At 68.3% G+C, this 13,986-nt stretch overlaps 2 protein-coding genes across 2 annotated transcripts; both read right to left on the bottom strand.

Annotated features, from left to right (window-relative positions):
• Positions 1–533: 533 nt before the first annotated feature.
• APLNR (apelin receptor) lies at positions 534–1,952 on the bottom strand. The gene has a single exon (XM_076343311.1). It carries the CDS (start codon positions 1,926–1,928, stop codon positions 795–797), a length of 1,134 nt encoding a protein of 377 aa, XP_076199426.1. The 5' UTR covers positions 1,929–1,952; the 3' UTR covers positions 534–794.
• A 4,155-nt stretch (positions 1,953–6,107) lies between these two features.
• Positions 6,108–13,986, bottom strand: TNKS1BP1 (tankyrase 1 binding protein 1; the record flags this gene model as incomplete). Its single annotated transcript, XM_076343468.1, is given in 10 exon segments — positions 6,108–6,457; positions 6,816–6,880; positions 7,487–7,653; positions 7,868–8,007; positions 8,111–8,243; positions 8,511–8,841; positions 9,952–11,425; positions 11,428–12,286; positions 12,884–13,669; positions 13,672–13,986. Coding segments are annotated over 9 exon segments (4,266 nt in total), but the record flags the coding sequence as incomplete, so codon positions are not given.

Here is a 13,986-nt window from a genome sequence, read left to right as displayed (position 1 = left end):
TCACGCCGCAGGGGTGAATCACCCAGGGCTTCTTCTGGCCTCAGATAAGGAGGAGAAATGCCCAAAAATGGGATTTGGTGGGACAGGGCGGCTGCCTGATGCAATCAGAGCTGCTGGGGGGGGGGGCTGGGGCAGGCAGGCATCCACCCCACGGCAGGACACTTTGGGGGGGGCTTGTTTTGGTGTTAAAACACCCACATCTCGGCACGCTGCGATGCTCGGATGCGTTGGGACGGGAATTTTTGCATTTCCCAGAGCGTGTGCTGGGGAAGAGACCAGGGAGAGTTTGCCCCGGGCTTGAGCCCCCAGCGGGGGCCGTGGGGGTCTGTTGGGTACCCAGGAGGGGACACAGGCAGCCACGGGGTGCAGGGACACCCCGTAGTGCACACACACACACACGTAGTGCAACACCCCCTCTCACACACACCCTAAAACCCAGCCATACCACTCCCTGCCGCCCCACACCGCGTCCCCCCCCAGCCCCACTCCCTCCCCATCCCCCCAGAGGGAACTGCGCACACCCTGCTCCTTTTTTAGCCAAAATTCATTTATTTGTCACAAAATACAAAGCCCTGTGGGTGCCAGGGGGAGCCACCCCTGCCCGAGCCCCCCAGGGGCTCCTCCCAGGGTCTGCCCAGGGTCTGCCTCAGTTTCCCCTTCCCACGAGCAGGGCTTTCCAGCGGGGGGGGGGGGGGAGGTCCCCAAAGCAAGCCAGGCTCTGGGGCGAGGAGGAGGTGGTGGGGTCCCCCCAAGGAGACCAGCTCGGGGGGCACCGGGGGTGGATCAGTGGGGGGTTAGGCACGGAATAGCGTCTCCTGGGTGGCGGGGTCCAGCTTGCCCCCCGGGACCGGCCCCCCCTTGCCGCCGGGGGGGTGGCTGTGCCCCGAGGAGTAGCTGGCGGAGCGCTCGGTCCCGGGGCCGGGGGTCCGGCAGCAGAGGAGGGCGGCGCAGGCATGGCGGAAGCGGGGGTCGAAGAAGGCGTAGAGGAAGGGGTTGAGGCAGCTGTTGACGTAGGCGATGCCGGTGCAGTAGGGGTGGAGGTTGTTGAGGAAGGCATGGAGGCCGCAGGACCATGGCAGCACCTCCAGGTCCATCAGGACGTAGAGGGTCTTGACCAGGTGGAAGGGCAGCCAGCAGCCCCCGAAGGCGGCCACCAGCACCGTGATGATGGTGAGGAGGCGCTTGCGCTTGCGCGGCCCCTCGGCCCGCTCCCGGCGGAAGTGGCTGGCCACGGTGCGGGCGATGAAGAAGTAGCAGGTCAGCATGACGGCGAAGGGGGCCACGAAGCCCAGGGCGGTGGAGGAGAGCCCGAGCCCCACCTCCCAGGCGCCCTCCGTCCCCGGGGCGGCCAGGCCCCCGTAGTCCATGTAGCAGGTGATCTTGGTGTCCCCCCCTAGGGCGGCCGCCCGCCGCAGCACCAGGGCTGGCAGGGCCAGCAGAGCCGCCAGCGCCCACAGGGCCACCGTGGCCACCAGCCCACTGACCCGCGAGCGCAGCTTGGCGGTGGCCAGGGGCCGGACGATGGCCAGGTAGCGGTCGAAGCTCAGCCCCGTCAGGCAGAAGACGCTGGCATACATGTTGACGAAGACCAGGTAGCTGCTGACCTTGCAGGCAGCCGTGCCGAAGGGCCAGTGGTAGCCCAGCCAGGCGTAGGCGGCCCACAGCGGCAGGGTGGCCACGAAGGTGAGGTCGGCAGCGGCCAGGTTGGCGATGAAGGTGTCGGCCGAGCGCCGGCGGTCCCGGCCGCCCTTGAAGACGGTCCAGAGGACCAGCCCGTTGCCCGCTGTGCCCAGCAGGAACACCAGCAGGTAGATGGTGGGCAGCAGGGCCAGCGAGGGGCCCCACTCGGCGTACTCGCACTCCGTCTCGTTGTCCCCGTAGGCGTAGGCGTCCGTCGCCTCCTCCATGCCGCCGGCCGCTGGGCTCATCTCAGCTCAGCTCATCCCGGGCTCACCGAGCTCCTCCGGCCCTCTGAGCCCGGCCCAACGAATCCCACCGCGTTACCTCCCCTTCCTCCTCCTCCTCCTCCTCCTCCTCCTCCGCCCTCCTCCTTGATGGGACGGACGGGACGGATGGATGGACGGGGGGGAGCCCCCGTGGGAAATTTCACAGCTCCCCCTCCGCCCTCCATCTGGCTCCTTCCTGGGGGTTTTACCGAGCTCTCACCCAAGTGTCAACGCGTCAACCCCTGAGATAACCCCCCGTCCCCCCCCGCCGCAGGGCAGCTGCCTCCCGGGGGATTTCGGTCACCCCGCCGCCGCCCGGGCTCGGAGCGGCGGCTCGGGGAAGCAGCCTCGGCAGGGCAGGGGAGCGCGAAGGCTGGGCAGGGGTCCACCACCCTGCAAGTCCGAATTTGCATTTGGGATTTCGCCTGTGGGGTGCCGCGTTCGGCATTTTGCGTCGGGGTGTTGCACTTCGGGTCTGGCGTTTGGCGTGTTGCAGTGGGCATTTTGCAGCGGGGCGTTGCACTTGGGGGACTTTGCATTTGGCGTTTGGCATTTGGGATGTTGCGTTTGGCGTTTGGCACTTGGGATTTTACATTTTGCTTCCAGGGTTTTTGCGTTTTGCAAACAGTCGCGGCACCGGGAGGGTCCCAAATTGCCGGGGCCCTATTTCGAGCGTGACGTGCTGGGGAGACCTTTGTGCGTTTACCAAAAATCCGGGGAGGGGGAGCTCTGGGATTTCCCCCCCCCCCGAGTCTGCAGAAAGATCATTTTCAGGCATCGTCTGCTGAAGGACCGGACGGTGATTGGGAGCCCTCGCTGCGCCCTGGTCCTGTGCAGGCTTCGCTGTCCAGTAAGGGAGCCTTCATCTGAGCCAAGAAAGAAGAAAAATCACCCTCCCACCCCAAAAATAAAATATTCGGAGGGAGGAGGAGGAAGCTCCCCGCCGCGGCAGGGCACGGCCGAGCCGTGGGACGGGGTTGTCCCGCCGGGGCTGAGCTCTCGCAATTACGGCTCTGGGGAAAAGCACTGGAGAAGCCAAGCGGGACTTTGCAAAAAGTAAAGTCCGAAAAGCCGCGAGTCCCCCCGGGAGGCCGGGAAAAGTGGGGGGGGGGGGGGGCCTTGGGCCGGGCCAAGGAGCCGGAGGAGCGGAGGTCCCTTTCGCTGTCAGAATAGGTAAATCATGAGAGGAAGGGGCTGCAAAACAGCAAGCTTAAAACCCAAGTGCCGGCACGGTGGAGGAACCGCGGGGATGGAGGCTGGGGGGGGGGGGGGGGGGCGCAGCTGCCGCGAGGGCAAAACCCCCCAGCGACCCCCCCACCGGCGCAGCAGGTCCCTTTTGCCGGCAAAGTGGTGTGAAGAAAGGGGGTGGTGGGGTCATTCGGTGGCTGAAATAAGGGGGGGCAGCTCGAAGGGGTCTCCAAAATTAGAAAAAAGAAGAACCCCGAGCGGTCCGGAGGGAGAGGGGCTGGGAAACGGGGGTGCGGGTCGGGGAGCAGCGGGAGCCCCGGAGGGGTGGGCACAGCGGCCACCAACCCAGCCGCCCACCGGGGACCCACAGCCGCCGGCCTGGGAGAACAAACCAGGGCTTGATCGAGCCGTAGATAATGAATAATAAAATATTCTAATGACCTGGGACAGTCGGCTTGGAAAGGCGCGCGTTAACCCCGCCGGGTAAGGTGCTAAGGCCAGCAGGTCTTTGAAAAATTGAAATAAAAAGCTGCTGAAAATTGATGCATAAATGTGATGGCTGCTGGTTTAAGTTAAAACCTGAAGTCTGTTTAAAGAAGGGACGGACCCCCACACAAACCGAGCCTGATGAAGACGTTACTTAAGCCTATTAGCTAATAAATGGAATAAAATAGGGAAATAAAAGAAATGCTAATCAGGCCCTTGGCATCACCAGAAACTGCTACAAAGGGAGATGTTCCAGCCCAGGTAACAAAGATCACTATTAATAACGATCTCGGCTATTTTTGTCTTCTGTGGGTAGCGCAGGAGAACAGGTAACCCTTTCCAGCCCCGCCAAGGCGATGCCTCGCCGAAAAGCCGCCGGCGACGCTGGGAGGGGGGGCTGAAGGGTCCCCGGTCACCCCGGCAGAGGGGACGGCTCCACTCGTGCACAGTCCCCGGTGCCACCCTGGGGTCCCGGCGTGGTCCCCGGCACCCGGCTAACCCACGCGCAGCCTCCTCCGGTGGGAAGGAGCGCGCCGGCCGGCCGGAGACCCCCCCAGGTTGGGTTTGCCATAGCCACGGGTGGTGGGTTGGTGGCCAGGGCTGGGCAAAGGCTCCCGAAGCCGGAGGGGGGAGCGGCAGCAGGGTGTTATCACCGGTGGAGGTGGTAACAGATAACGGTGTTATCTGTAATGCCATTAGGCAGCGGGAATGTGGCCGGGGGCGGGGAGGAGGTTACGGGGGGCTTGGGGTGCCGAGGGGCTCCGCAAGGAGCCGTTTTCCCCTGCGGGGTGATGGGCTGCCCTCGGACACCCGCAGCCCCACGCCGGACAGTAGGGAGAGGCTCGGGGGACCGTCACCCCTAATCCCCAGGGAATAAATCCCAGGGCTCCGCAGGAGCCAGCGGCTCCATCCGGACAGCAGCGTGGGGCCCAGCCCGCGCCCCTCCGTGCCGGCTCCGCAGCCGGCAGCCCAGAGGGAAGAGGCTGAGATTTCGCCGGAGGGGAGGGCTCGGGGGGGGGCAGCAGGAGCCCTCAGCCCAGCTCAGGGTGCGAAGCTTTGCCGGGGAAAAGTTGAGCCCCTCAAGCGTCTGCCGGGTTCCTTGGCTCGGACCCACGCGACACGCGCCAGGCTCGGCACAAAACCCACCCCCCCAAACGCGTGGCAGGGGGCTGCCCCGCAGGGGACAGGGGAGAGCGGCCGTCTGCCGGGAGCAGCGACCATCCCCGCGGTGTCCCCTGGTCCCCGCGCAGCCTCCCAGGCACTGGTGGGGTGGGAGCCCCCCCCCGCAGGGGGTCAGGAGACGGGGCCGAGCTCCTGGCGCTTCCCCGGGCACCCCTCGCCAGGAAGGGCAGCGTTTGGCCTTGCCGCAAGGTGGGATTTGGCGACTTCCTCTGGAGCCGGTTGGAGTTACTCACATCCTACCGGGGAAGCAACAACCCCTCGGCTACATCTCTCCCCCTGGATCTCCCCTCCTTCTATCGGGCTCTGCCGGGAAGAAACAGCCTTGGGGTCCCCATCCCAGGGGGGCACAGCCAGGTCTCGGAGGGGCACGTGCCCAAAGAGTGGCTGCGGTGGCAGCTCGGCTCACCGACCCGTCCGAAAACCACGGCGGGAGGGAGGTGCGCGGCGCCCGCCGGCAGCACTTCTCCTTTGGAGGTTTGAGCCCCGGCCCAGCGGCGGGGACGGGGGATCCCCCCCTTCCTCCACGGCCCAGCCTTGCGGTGGCACCGCAGCCACCGCCATGCCGGGGGGGCCGCGGCTCCCCTCCCTTCATGGGCTTCACTTCGGCAGGAGGGAGGTCGGGCTGCTCAGCGTGCCGGAAGGTTTGGGGCCGGGGTGGCATCTGTCCCCGCGCTTCCTCGGGGTGACCCTGGCACCCAGCACCGCCACCGCAGCAAGGGGGTGGGCAGGGAATAGGCAGGATGGCGCCCTTTGGTCCAGGGTGGGCGTGCGCGGGCGGTTTGCACGCGTGGGCTCAGCCACCTGCGCAGGAGTCAGCGCGCGTGCAAGGCAAGTGTGCAAGGGGCTGCTTCTGCAGAGGATGCTGCCGGGGGGGGGGGTGCGGGCACGTACGGGGCACAGCGCCGTGGGGAGGAGCGTGGGCACATCACCAGTGGGGTGGGTGGGTGCCCGCGTGGGCCCGTGCAAGGGGGTCTGCAATTGCTGCGCGTGGAAGCACGCCCACGGCCGCCTGGCTGCACACGCTGCCCCTGTGCAGGCACCCACGGGGGCGGGGGTGCACCCGGGGGGGGGTGGTGCATTTCTGCCCCCCCCCCACCCCCGGCCAAGGCAGCACCCACGGGTGCCCCGCGCCCCAGCAGGCCGAGGTGGGGGCACCCGGCCCCAGCTGCGGGCAGAGAGCTCCTCCTGGTGGCAGTCCCCGGGCCAGCGTCCCCCTCCGCCCCACGGGGCCACCCCGGTCCAGGGGACGTCCTGGGGGGGGGTGTGGGGTGTGGAGGGCTGAGAGAAGAGCCAGGGGCCCCCCCGAACCAACCAAGGAAGTTTTATTGTCCTGTCAAAGTGGCACCGACATCCTGACCTGTTGCTCTTTGTCTGGAGGGGGATACAAGAGCCAGGGGCGAGGGGAAGGGAGGGGGCTCGCTGCCCTCCCCCCCCGCCCCCGGGGACACGGGGACTGAGGGGAAGGGGAACGCTGGGGGAGGCCCGTGGGCCGAGGAGGAGGGAGGAAGTGTTGGGGAGGGGGACGGGGACCCTGCGAGCATCGTACAAAGTGCATAGATGTGTGTGTGTGTGTGTCCCGCCGCGGGGAGGGGGCAGGCCTGATCCTGGGGACAGCGGCCGTCAGCCTCCGGGGACACGCTGGCAGGAGAGCGAGCCTGGAAGAGACACAGCGGGGAGAGGGGGGTGAGGACCCCGCGGGGAGCCCCAGCCCCTGGGGTGGTGGACGGGGGTGCCCTCGGCCAGAGCAGGCAGGAGGGTGCTGCCCCTCCTGGCAGCACAGAGCCCAGGGACAGGGGGACGCGCTCCCGCCCGGGCCACCCTGTCCGGTGCCGCAGGGCCCCTGCCACGGCCGCCTCTGCCCGCACATCCCCCTCCAGCCCCCCCGGGACGCACAGCCCCGACACAGGGAACGTGGGGAGGGGGAGGCCCCAGCTACGCCCTGCCCCGGGGCGCTGGGAGGGTCCAGGGTGGGCCGGGGCCGTCCCCCAGCGTCCCCCCAGCTCCCGCACTCACCCGCTCAAGGTTTCTTCTTTTTCAGCTTCAGCGCTTGCAGCCAGTGTGGGGGGGAGGCATCAGACCTGGGAGGTGTTGGCACAGCGTGGGCACGCGCCCCCAAAAACACCCCCGGGACCCAGACCAACCCCCCGGGGGCACAGCCAAGAGGGACCCCCGGCTGATCCCTGCTCCCCGGGGGGATTCGGCCGGGCAGGGCCGGGCAGGGAGCTGCCGCGCCGGCTGGGGCTTTAAGGGCTCCGTCCCAAGCACTGTTTAGGGTGGAGCAGCCCGGCTCTCCAGGCAACGGGGCCCTGGGAAAGCTGGGCCCAGCAAAGCCGGCCCCCCCGCCCAGCTCCAGCCCGGCAAGGGCCCAGCCCAGCCTCCTGCTGCCTGCGAACGCCAGAGGTACCAGCCCGGAGAGCCCCAGCACCCCTCAATATCCCTTTACGCCCCTAAAGCACCCCCAAAATCCTCAGGCCTCTGGAAAAACACCCCCTCGGTACTGCTTCAGTGGGGCACGGAACCGGGTCACAGCCCCCCAACACCTCCCCACCCTTCAGCATCCTCCCCGCATCCACGGCATCGGCCTCATCTGCCCCAAACCTGCACCCACCCCTGCTGCTCCCCAAGCCCAGCCCCGGGGCACAGCCCTCGCCTCCCCACGAGGGTCCCGTGCCCCCAGCACTCACCCTGAGGACTTCTCCGGCTTGGGGGGCAGTGCCAGGGGTTTCCCACTCAAGCCGGGGATCTTGCAGGACTTGGAGCGCTGCACATGGGGGTCCTTGGGGGGGGTCGCCTTGCTGTCCCCTGGCGGCGCCCCCTCCTCGGCCGAGCGGTTTCGGCCCCTCAGCTTGGCCTGGGCGCAGAGGAGTGAAGTCAGGCTGGCACACGGTGCTCTGCCCCCTCCCAAATCCTCCCACTGCCTCCTCCCCATCCCTCCCTGCCGCTGCCTGCCTTTGGCCAACCCCCCAGCCCCAACCTGCCTCAGTTTCCCCTCCCCTTGTTAAACCCTGCCCTCCACCTGGCCGGGAGGCGTCACCCCACTCGCTCGGGGTCCCGGCGGGCCCCACCTTGAGGGCGGACGTGTTGAGGCCAGGGAAGAGCGGCACCTTGACCCCCTTGCTCGACAGGGACGCTCGCACCCGCCGGCTCTTGGGTTCCTCCGCTGCCTCCTCATCAGAGGACGCTGCTGGGCGGTCTGGACGGGGCTCTGCGGGAAGGACATGGGGGACAGCGTCACCGTGAGACACCTCTGCTGCAGACAGACAGCCCCACGGTCCCTCTCCTGTTGTCACCGTCCCACGGGCTCTCACCTGTGGAGTCCCGGAAGATCCAGCTGTCCCCTTCCGAGGCAGCCCCGGGGCGGAGGGCCGGCGCCCGGTGCCTGCGCTTGCGGCCCAGGTTGGCCTTGCTGCGGTACACGCTGCTGTCCAGGACCTCCGTGTCCTGCAGAGCCACAGGGACAGGTCAGCGCCCAGCACCGGGGAGCCCTGGGACCCCCACTCCACCCACCCAGCGTGCCCACGGACCCCCGCAACAGCACTGGGGGGCCCCGAATCCACAGTCTGCCCCTCGGGGGAGGCTGGGGCCAGAGGGTGAAGCCCCCATCCCCAGAGGGGGACAGGAACAGGACCCCCAGACAAGCGTGTCTGTGACGGTCGGGCACCCCCAGAGCCGTACGAGGGGGCTGGAAGCTGCCCCCTCCCCGCTCACCTCCAGGAAGGTGAATTCCTGCCCGGCGTGGTCCGTGGGTCCCTCGGGCTGAGGGACGCCCAGGAAGAGCCGCTTCTCCTCCCAGCTTGGTGGTCTCTTCCCATCCAGGTGGTCCGAGGGGGCTTCTTCGCTCTCCGTGTCTGGCAGGGTCCCGCCGGCAGCCTCTGGCAGCAGAGGGGAGGCCCTGGGGCTCCGCGGGGCAGTGGCCGGCTTGGGGAGGTCCCTCTCCTCCTCGGTGGGGCTGGGCGGCTCGCTCCAGGGGGACTCCGCATCTGCGGGGTCAGCCGGAGCATCGCCCATCGGCGGGCTGGGGTCCGAGAGATGGATGCTTCTGCTCGGGGAGACAAGGCGAGACCCCAGAGTTCCTCCAGCTCCGGCTAACACCAGCCCTTCCCCTGCCCCGAACCTCGCCTCCGTCAGCCTCCAGGGGAAACTGAGGCACGGGGAGGGCCAAACACTGCTCCCGTGAAGTCAGGACAGGACCCAGGTGTCCAGGACTCTCCCCCCTCTCCCAGGATGTCACACCAAGGGGGTGGCACCTCTGGGAAGTTCCCCCAAAGCCCCCTCCCAAAGGCTGGGGCAGAATTTGGGGTCTGGGGAGGGCAAGGAGGCTGCCAGACTCACGGGGGACTCAGGCCAACTCTCCCCCTTGGGGCAGAGAAAGGGGTCAGACCCCCCAGTAGGGTCACCAGCCCCCAGGAGGTGGCCAGGGGGACGCCAGGTGACCAAGGGGCCCCAAGGGGCAGGAGGAGGAGGAGGAGGAGGAGGATCAGGGCCACCCAGGGTGTGGGAAGGCGCTGGCAGCAGGAAACCGCACAGCTCCCGGGGCAGGGCTTGGGGGATCCCCACTGCCCCACACAGGTCGACCAGGCTGGGGCCTTCCTGAGGCCCGTGGGACCTTCACTTCCCTCCTCCTGGGATCCTTATTTTCAGGCAACTTGGGGGAATTTATCATTTTGGGAATCCCCAGCTCCGTAAGTTGGCTGAAATCAGGGTTCCCACATCCTGGCGAAGCAATAAGGGCACGGGGCTAATTCTGCCCCTTTTTCAGGGGGCATAGGGAACACCAGCATCCCCCCAAACTCGGCACACAGCTCCCCACGTCAGAGGGAGACCGGCACAAGAAGCCCCAAAGGCATCATCCCCTCCTGGATCAGCTCAAGACGGCAGATCCTGCTGGGACAAGTTGAAACCCAGTCCCTCGAAAAGTTCCCGCTCCAGTTGCGGGGCCGGAGGCTACACGGGGAAATGCGGAGGCTGGGGAAGAGGAGCTCTGGCAGCCCAGGGCCAGAGGCAGCAGGTCCCCCAGCTACACGAGGCACGGTAGGACGCCAGCACAAGGCCCACGGCGTCGGAAGTCCCCGCTGCAGGACAGCACGGGCACCCGCAGGGGACGGCTCCCTCCCCGGGGCCACGCTGCCACCGCCAGCGCCCTCCTTACCCGTCTGCCGAGCCGGTGTCATCTCCCGGGCTTTGCTCCCCAGCACCAAAGTCCCGGCTCCGGGCCGCGCAGCGGGCGCCGAACGCGCTAGCCCACTCCCGGCGCTTGGCCTCGGCGTCGCCCAGCTCCACGTTCCAGCCGGCTGCGTCGAGGTCCTGGCTCCAGCCTGGCTCTTCCACCCCAGCCTCCCGGGGCTGGGCAGAGCTGCCCGGGACGGGCAGGCTGCCCAGGCCCTGACCCCAGGCCGTCTGGCCCGGTCCAACCCCACCGGCATCACCAGTGCCCACACAGCTGGTGGCATCCCTGTGCCAGTCTCCCAGGGGCTCCTGCAGGCCCCCGGACCTCATTCCACCGGCCCAGGACGTCGAGCCATCTGACGACGCTCCGGCGCTGGAGGGATCTGGCACCCACTCTGTCCCAATGATGCCAAATTGGTTGTGGCGCTCGGCTCCTCCAAGCTCTTTAGCCCAGTCCCTGCTATCGGTGGTACCGCGCTCCTGCTGGTCGGTGCTGCCCCAGCCGGGCTCCTGGGCCGGGGGATCGGCGGCGCAGGAGCCAGGCAAGTCGTCTTTCCTGACACCAAAAGCATCGACCAGCTCGGTTTGGCCAATGCTGCGCTCACCAGCCCAGCTCAGCCGGCCAGGACTAAACTCTCTTTCTTCCTTTCCGGTGTTCACGGAGCTGTACTCGCTGGCCCAGGCCGGTCTGCTGGGCTTGAACTCCCCGTCCCGGGTCTCCACGTCCCTGGTGCTGTATTTGTCATCCCAGGCTGGTCTGCTGGGTTCGAACCCGCTGTCCCGGGTCTCCATCTCTCTGCTGCTGTACTCGCTGGCCCAGGCCGGTCTGCTGGGGCTGAACTCCCGGTCCTGGCTCTCCACGCCCCTGGTCCTGTGCTCATCGTCCCAGGCCGGTCTGCTGGGGCTGAACTCCCGGTCCTGGCTCTCCACGCCCCTGGTCCTGTGCTCATCGTCCCAGGCCGGTCTGCTGGGGCTGAACTCCCGGTCCTGGCTCTCCACGCCCCTGGTCCTGTGCTCATCGTCCCAGGCCGGTCTGCTGGGGCTGAACTCCCGGTCCTGGCTCTCCACGCCCCTGGTCCTGTGCTCATCGTCCCAGGCCGGTCTGCTGGGGCTGAACTCCCGGTCCTGGCTCTCCACGCCCCTGGTCCTGTGCTCATCGTCCCAGGCCGGTCTGCTGGGGCTGAACTCCCGGTCCTGGCTCTCCACGCCCCTGGTCCTGTGCTCATCGTCCCAGGCCGGTCTGCTGGGGCTGAACTCCCGGTCCTGGCTCTCCACGCCCCTGGTCCTGTGCTCATCGTCCCAGGCCGGTCTGCTGGGGCTGAACTCCCGGTCCTGGCTCTCCACGTCCCTGGTCCTGTGCTCATCGTCCCAGGCCGGTCTGCTGGGGCTGAACTCCCGGTCCTGGCTCTCCATGTCCCTGCTGCGGTACTCGCTATCCCAGGCCGGCCTGCTGGGCTGAACTCCCGGTCCTGGCTCTCCATGTCCCTGCTGCTGTATTCGCCAGCCTCGGCCGGCCTGCTGGGGCTGAACTCCCGGTCCTGGCTCTCCATGTCCCTGGTGCTGTATTTGCTGTCCCAGGCCGGCCTGCTGGGGCTGAACTCCTTGTCTGGGGTCCCGGTGTCCCCAGTGCTGGATCTGCCAGCCCAGCCCAGCGTAAAATCCTTGCCCTTGGTCTCAGCATCCCTGCTGTCGTATTTACTGGCCCAGTCTGGGGTGAGCTCCCTGTCCTTCATCTCCCCATCGCTGGTGCCGTATTCACCAGCCCACGCAGGTGGCATCTCCCCACCCTGGCTCTCCGGGTCCCCGGAGCCGTACCTGCCAGTCCAGCTGGGCTGCCTGGAGCCCGGCTCCTTGTCCTGCTGCTGGCCACGTCCCACGCCGTAGCCGCTGCTCCAGTCAGCCTTCGCGGAGCCGATCTCCTCCCCGCTGCCCGCACTGTCCAAGCCATAGCCCGTGCCCCACTTGGGTTTGCCGGCACCAAAGTCTTGATCCTGCAGGCAGTTTTCCCCCGCGCTGTGGGATTTGGACCAGTCGCTGCAGCCCAGTCGCGTTTCCCCCATCAGCTCCGTCCCTTTGTAATCGCTGCCCCAGTCCTTCCCGGCGGTGCCGAAGGGCCCGTCCTGCCGGTCCCCATCCCTGACACTGCGGGTGCCGTCCCAGCTCGATTTGGTCCCGAATTCCCGGTCCCGCTCCGTCTCACCAGGCCAGTCTCTCTCCCTGACCACAGCCTCATGGGTCCAGTCGAAGGTGCCGGCCTGGTGAGGTCTGCCAATGCCGAATTCACTGCACAGGTCCTTCCGCGACCAGCCAAGCAGGTCCTGGGGGAAGAGGGTGAGGAGCGGGGAGAGGGCGTTAAAGGGGGTCGCAGTCCCAGCTCACGCAGCAGAGAGGAGAGTTGGAGAGGGAAAGAGAGGGAGAAATATCCTCGGATGCCGGGGGTCACAGCACAAGCAGGGTCCCCTTCCCAAGGGGAGGCCAGATCCTGCCGCCGGCCCTCCCCACCCCGCAGGGCCCCCCATTCCCGGGCCGGGAGCTGCCGACTGCTCGGGGGTACTCACAGCCGCCGCGCCCGCCCAGGGCCCTTCCCAGCCCGGCGCCTGCCGAGCCCTCCCCAGCTCGTCCCGCAGCTCCAGGTTGGCCAGCAGCCGCCGGAGGATGGCCATGGTCCCCGACTCGCCGGCCATGGCTCCCCAGCGGGCCCCACGCCCACACGCGGTGGCGGCGGCAGCCACACCCCGGCTCTCCCTGCCGGCACGGCACGCTCCCGCTCAGCCTCCACCCGAGCCGTCCCACCGCCCTACGTATACCCGGCGAGGCCCGGCCCTGCCGGAGAGGAGGCCAGCGCCAGATCGACACCGTGGCCCGGCGTTAACCCTTGCCGCCGCGGAGCCGCCCGGCTCCCCGCACCCCCTTACCTCTGGCCCCTCCGTGTCCGGAGAGCCGTGCCCCGCGGCATGGGCCCCCGGCGACGCCAGCAGCTCCGTCAGCCAGCCCGGGTCGGCGTGGGGATCGGGGCCCCTCGAGGATCCTTCGGCCCGGCCCGGCCCGCCGGGGCCCTGCAGGCTTACGGGGGAGTCGCCCGCCGGTGCCCAGGCCAAGTCGGCCACGGTGGCTGGATCCGGTGGGGTCAGATCCGGTGGGGCAGCCTCGACGAGGAGGCCGGGCTGGGCGGGGGGCTCGGGCTCAGCTAGGTCCCGGCCGGGCTCCGTCACACAGAGAGGGGAGCAGGGCGCGGTGGCATCCTGCTCTGCCTCCCCTTCTTCCTCCTCCTCCTCCTCCGCCGAGCCCTCGGCCTCTCGCTGGGCCACGGGACCCCCTGGACACGGAGCTCCCTCCGCTCCCCGGCTGCTGGCCACCGTGGGGCCGGGCCCTTCGGATCCGCTGTCCCCCCGGGAGCACGGAGGGCAGGGGGTCGGATCCTCCCCATCCGACTCACCCTCTTCGGACAGCCCCGAGTCGGCCATCTCCCGAATGGGGGACCGGGGGGGGGATGCTAGCCACCGTGCCCCCCGCGAGGGGAACGTCCACTCGAAGGACTGGGAAAGGCTCCAGCCAGACTCGCTGCCCAGGGACGACTCCGACAGCGGGTCCCCGGGACGGGGCAGGGCGCTCAGCGAGCCCCCCAGCTCCCCCATGCCCTGCCCCGCAGTCGGGGGCTGCAACACCCCCTCTGAAGAGCGCCGGAGCCCCGAGTCCCTGGAAGGGGAGGGGGGCTGAAATCAGGACCCTCGGGGGACTGTGGGGACACAGGGGAGTCATCGGGTCCCTCCGGGGAGCCTGGGGGACGAGAGGCTTTAGCAGGGGTCTCAGGGGGTGGGCTGGGGGGGCCCAGGTACTCACCGGCAGCCTCGGGAGAGCCGGGGGAGCAGGTGACTCTGGGGGGCAGTTCGGGAGTGCCGGGGGGGCTGGCAGTATCGGGGGATCCCTCTCCAGGAGTGTGGGGGGAGCCAGGGGAGCGGGAGACACCGAGCCGGGGTTCGGCTGTGGAGGAGGGAGCACCCGGGGCCTGGATGGAGGC

Source organism: Aptenodytes patagonicus, chromosome 7, assembly GCF_965638725.1.
Source record: "Aptenodytes patagonicus chromosome 7, bAptPat1.pri.cur, whole genome shotgun sequence".
NCBI lineage: Eukaryota > Metazoa > Chordata > Aves > Sphenisciformes > Spheniscidae > Aptenodytes > Aptenodytes patagonicus.
This window is presented reverse-complemented; position numbering and strand designations above follow the sequence as displayed.

Excerpts from the sequence above, each read along its gene's own strand:
- APLNR (XM_076343311.1), bottom strand. The coding sequence starts at position 1,928 with ATGAGCCCAGCGGCCGGCGGCATGGAGGAGGCGACGGACGCCTACGCC.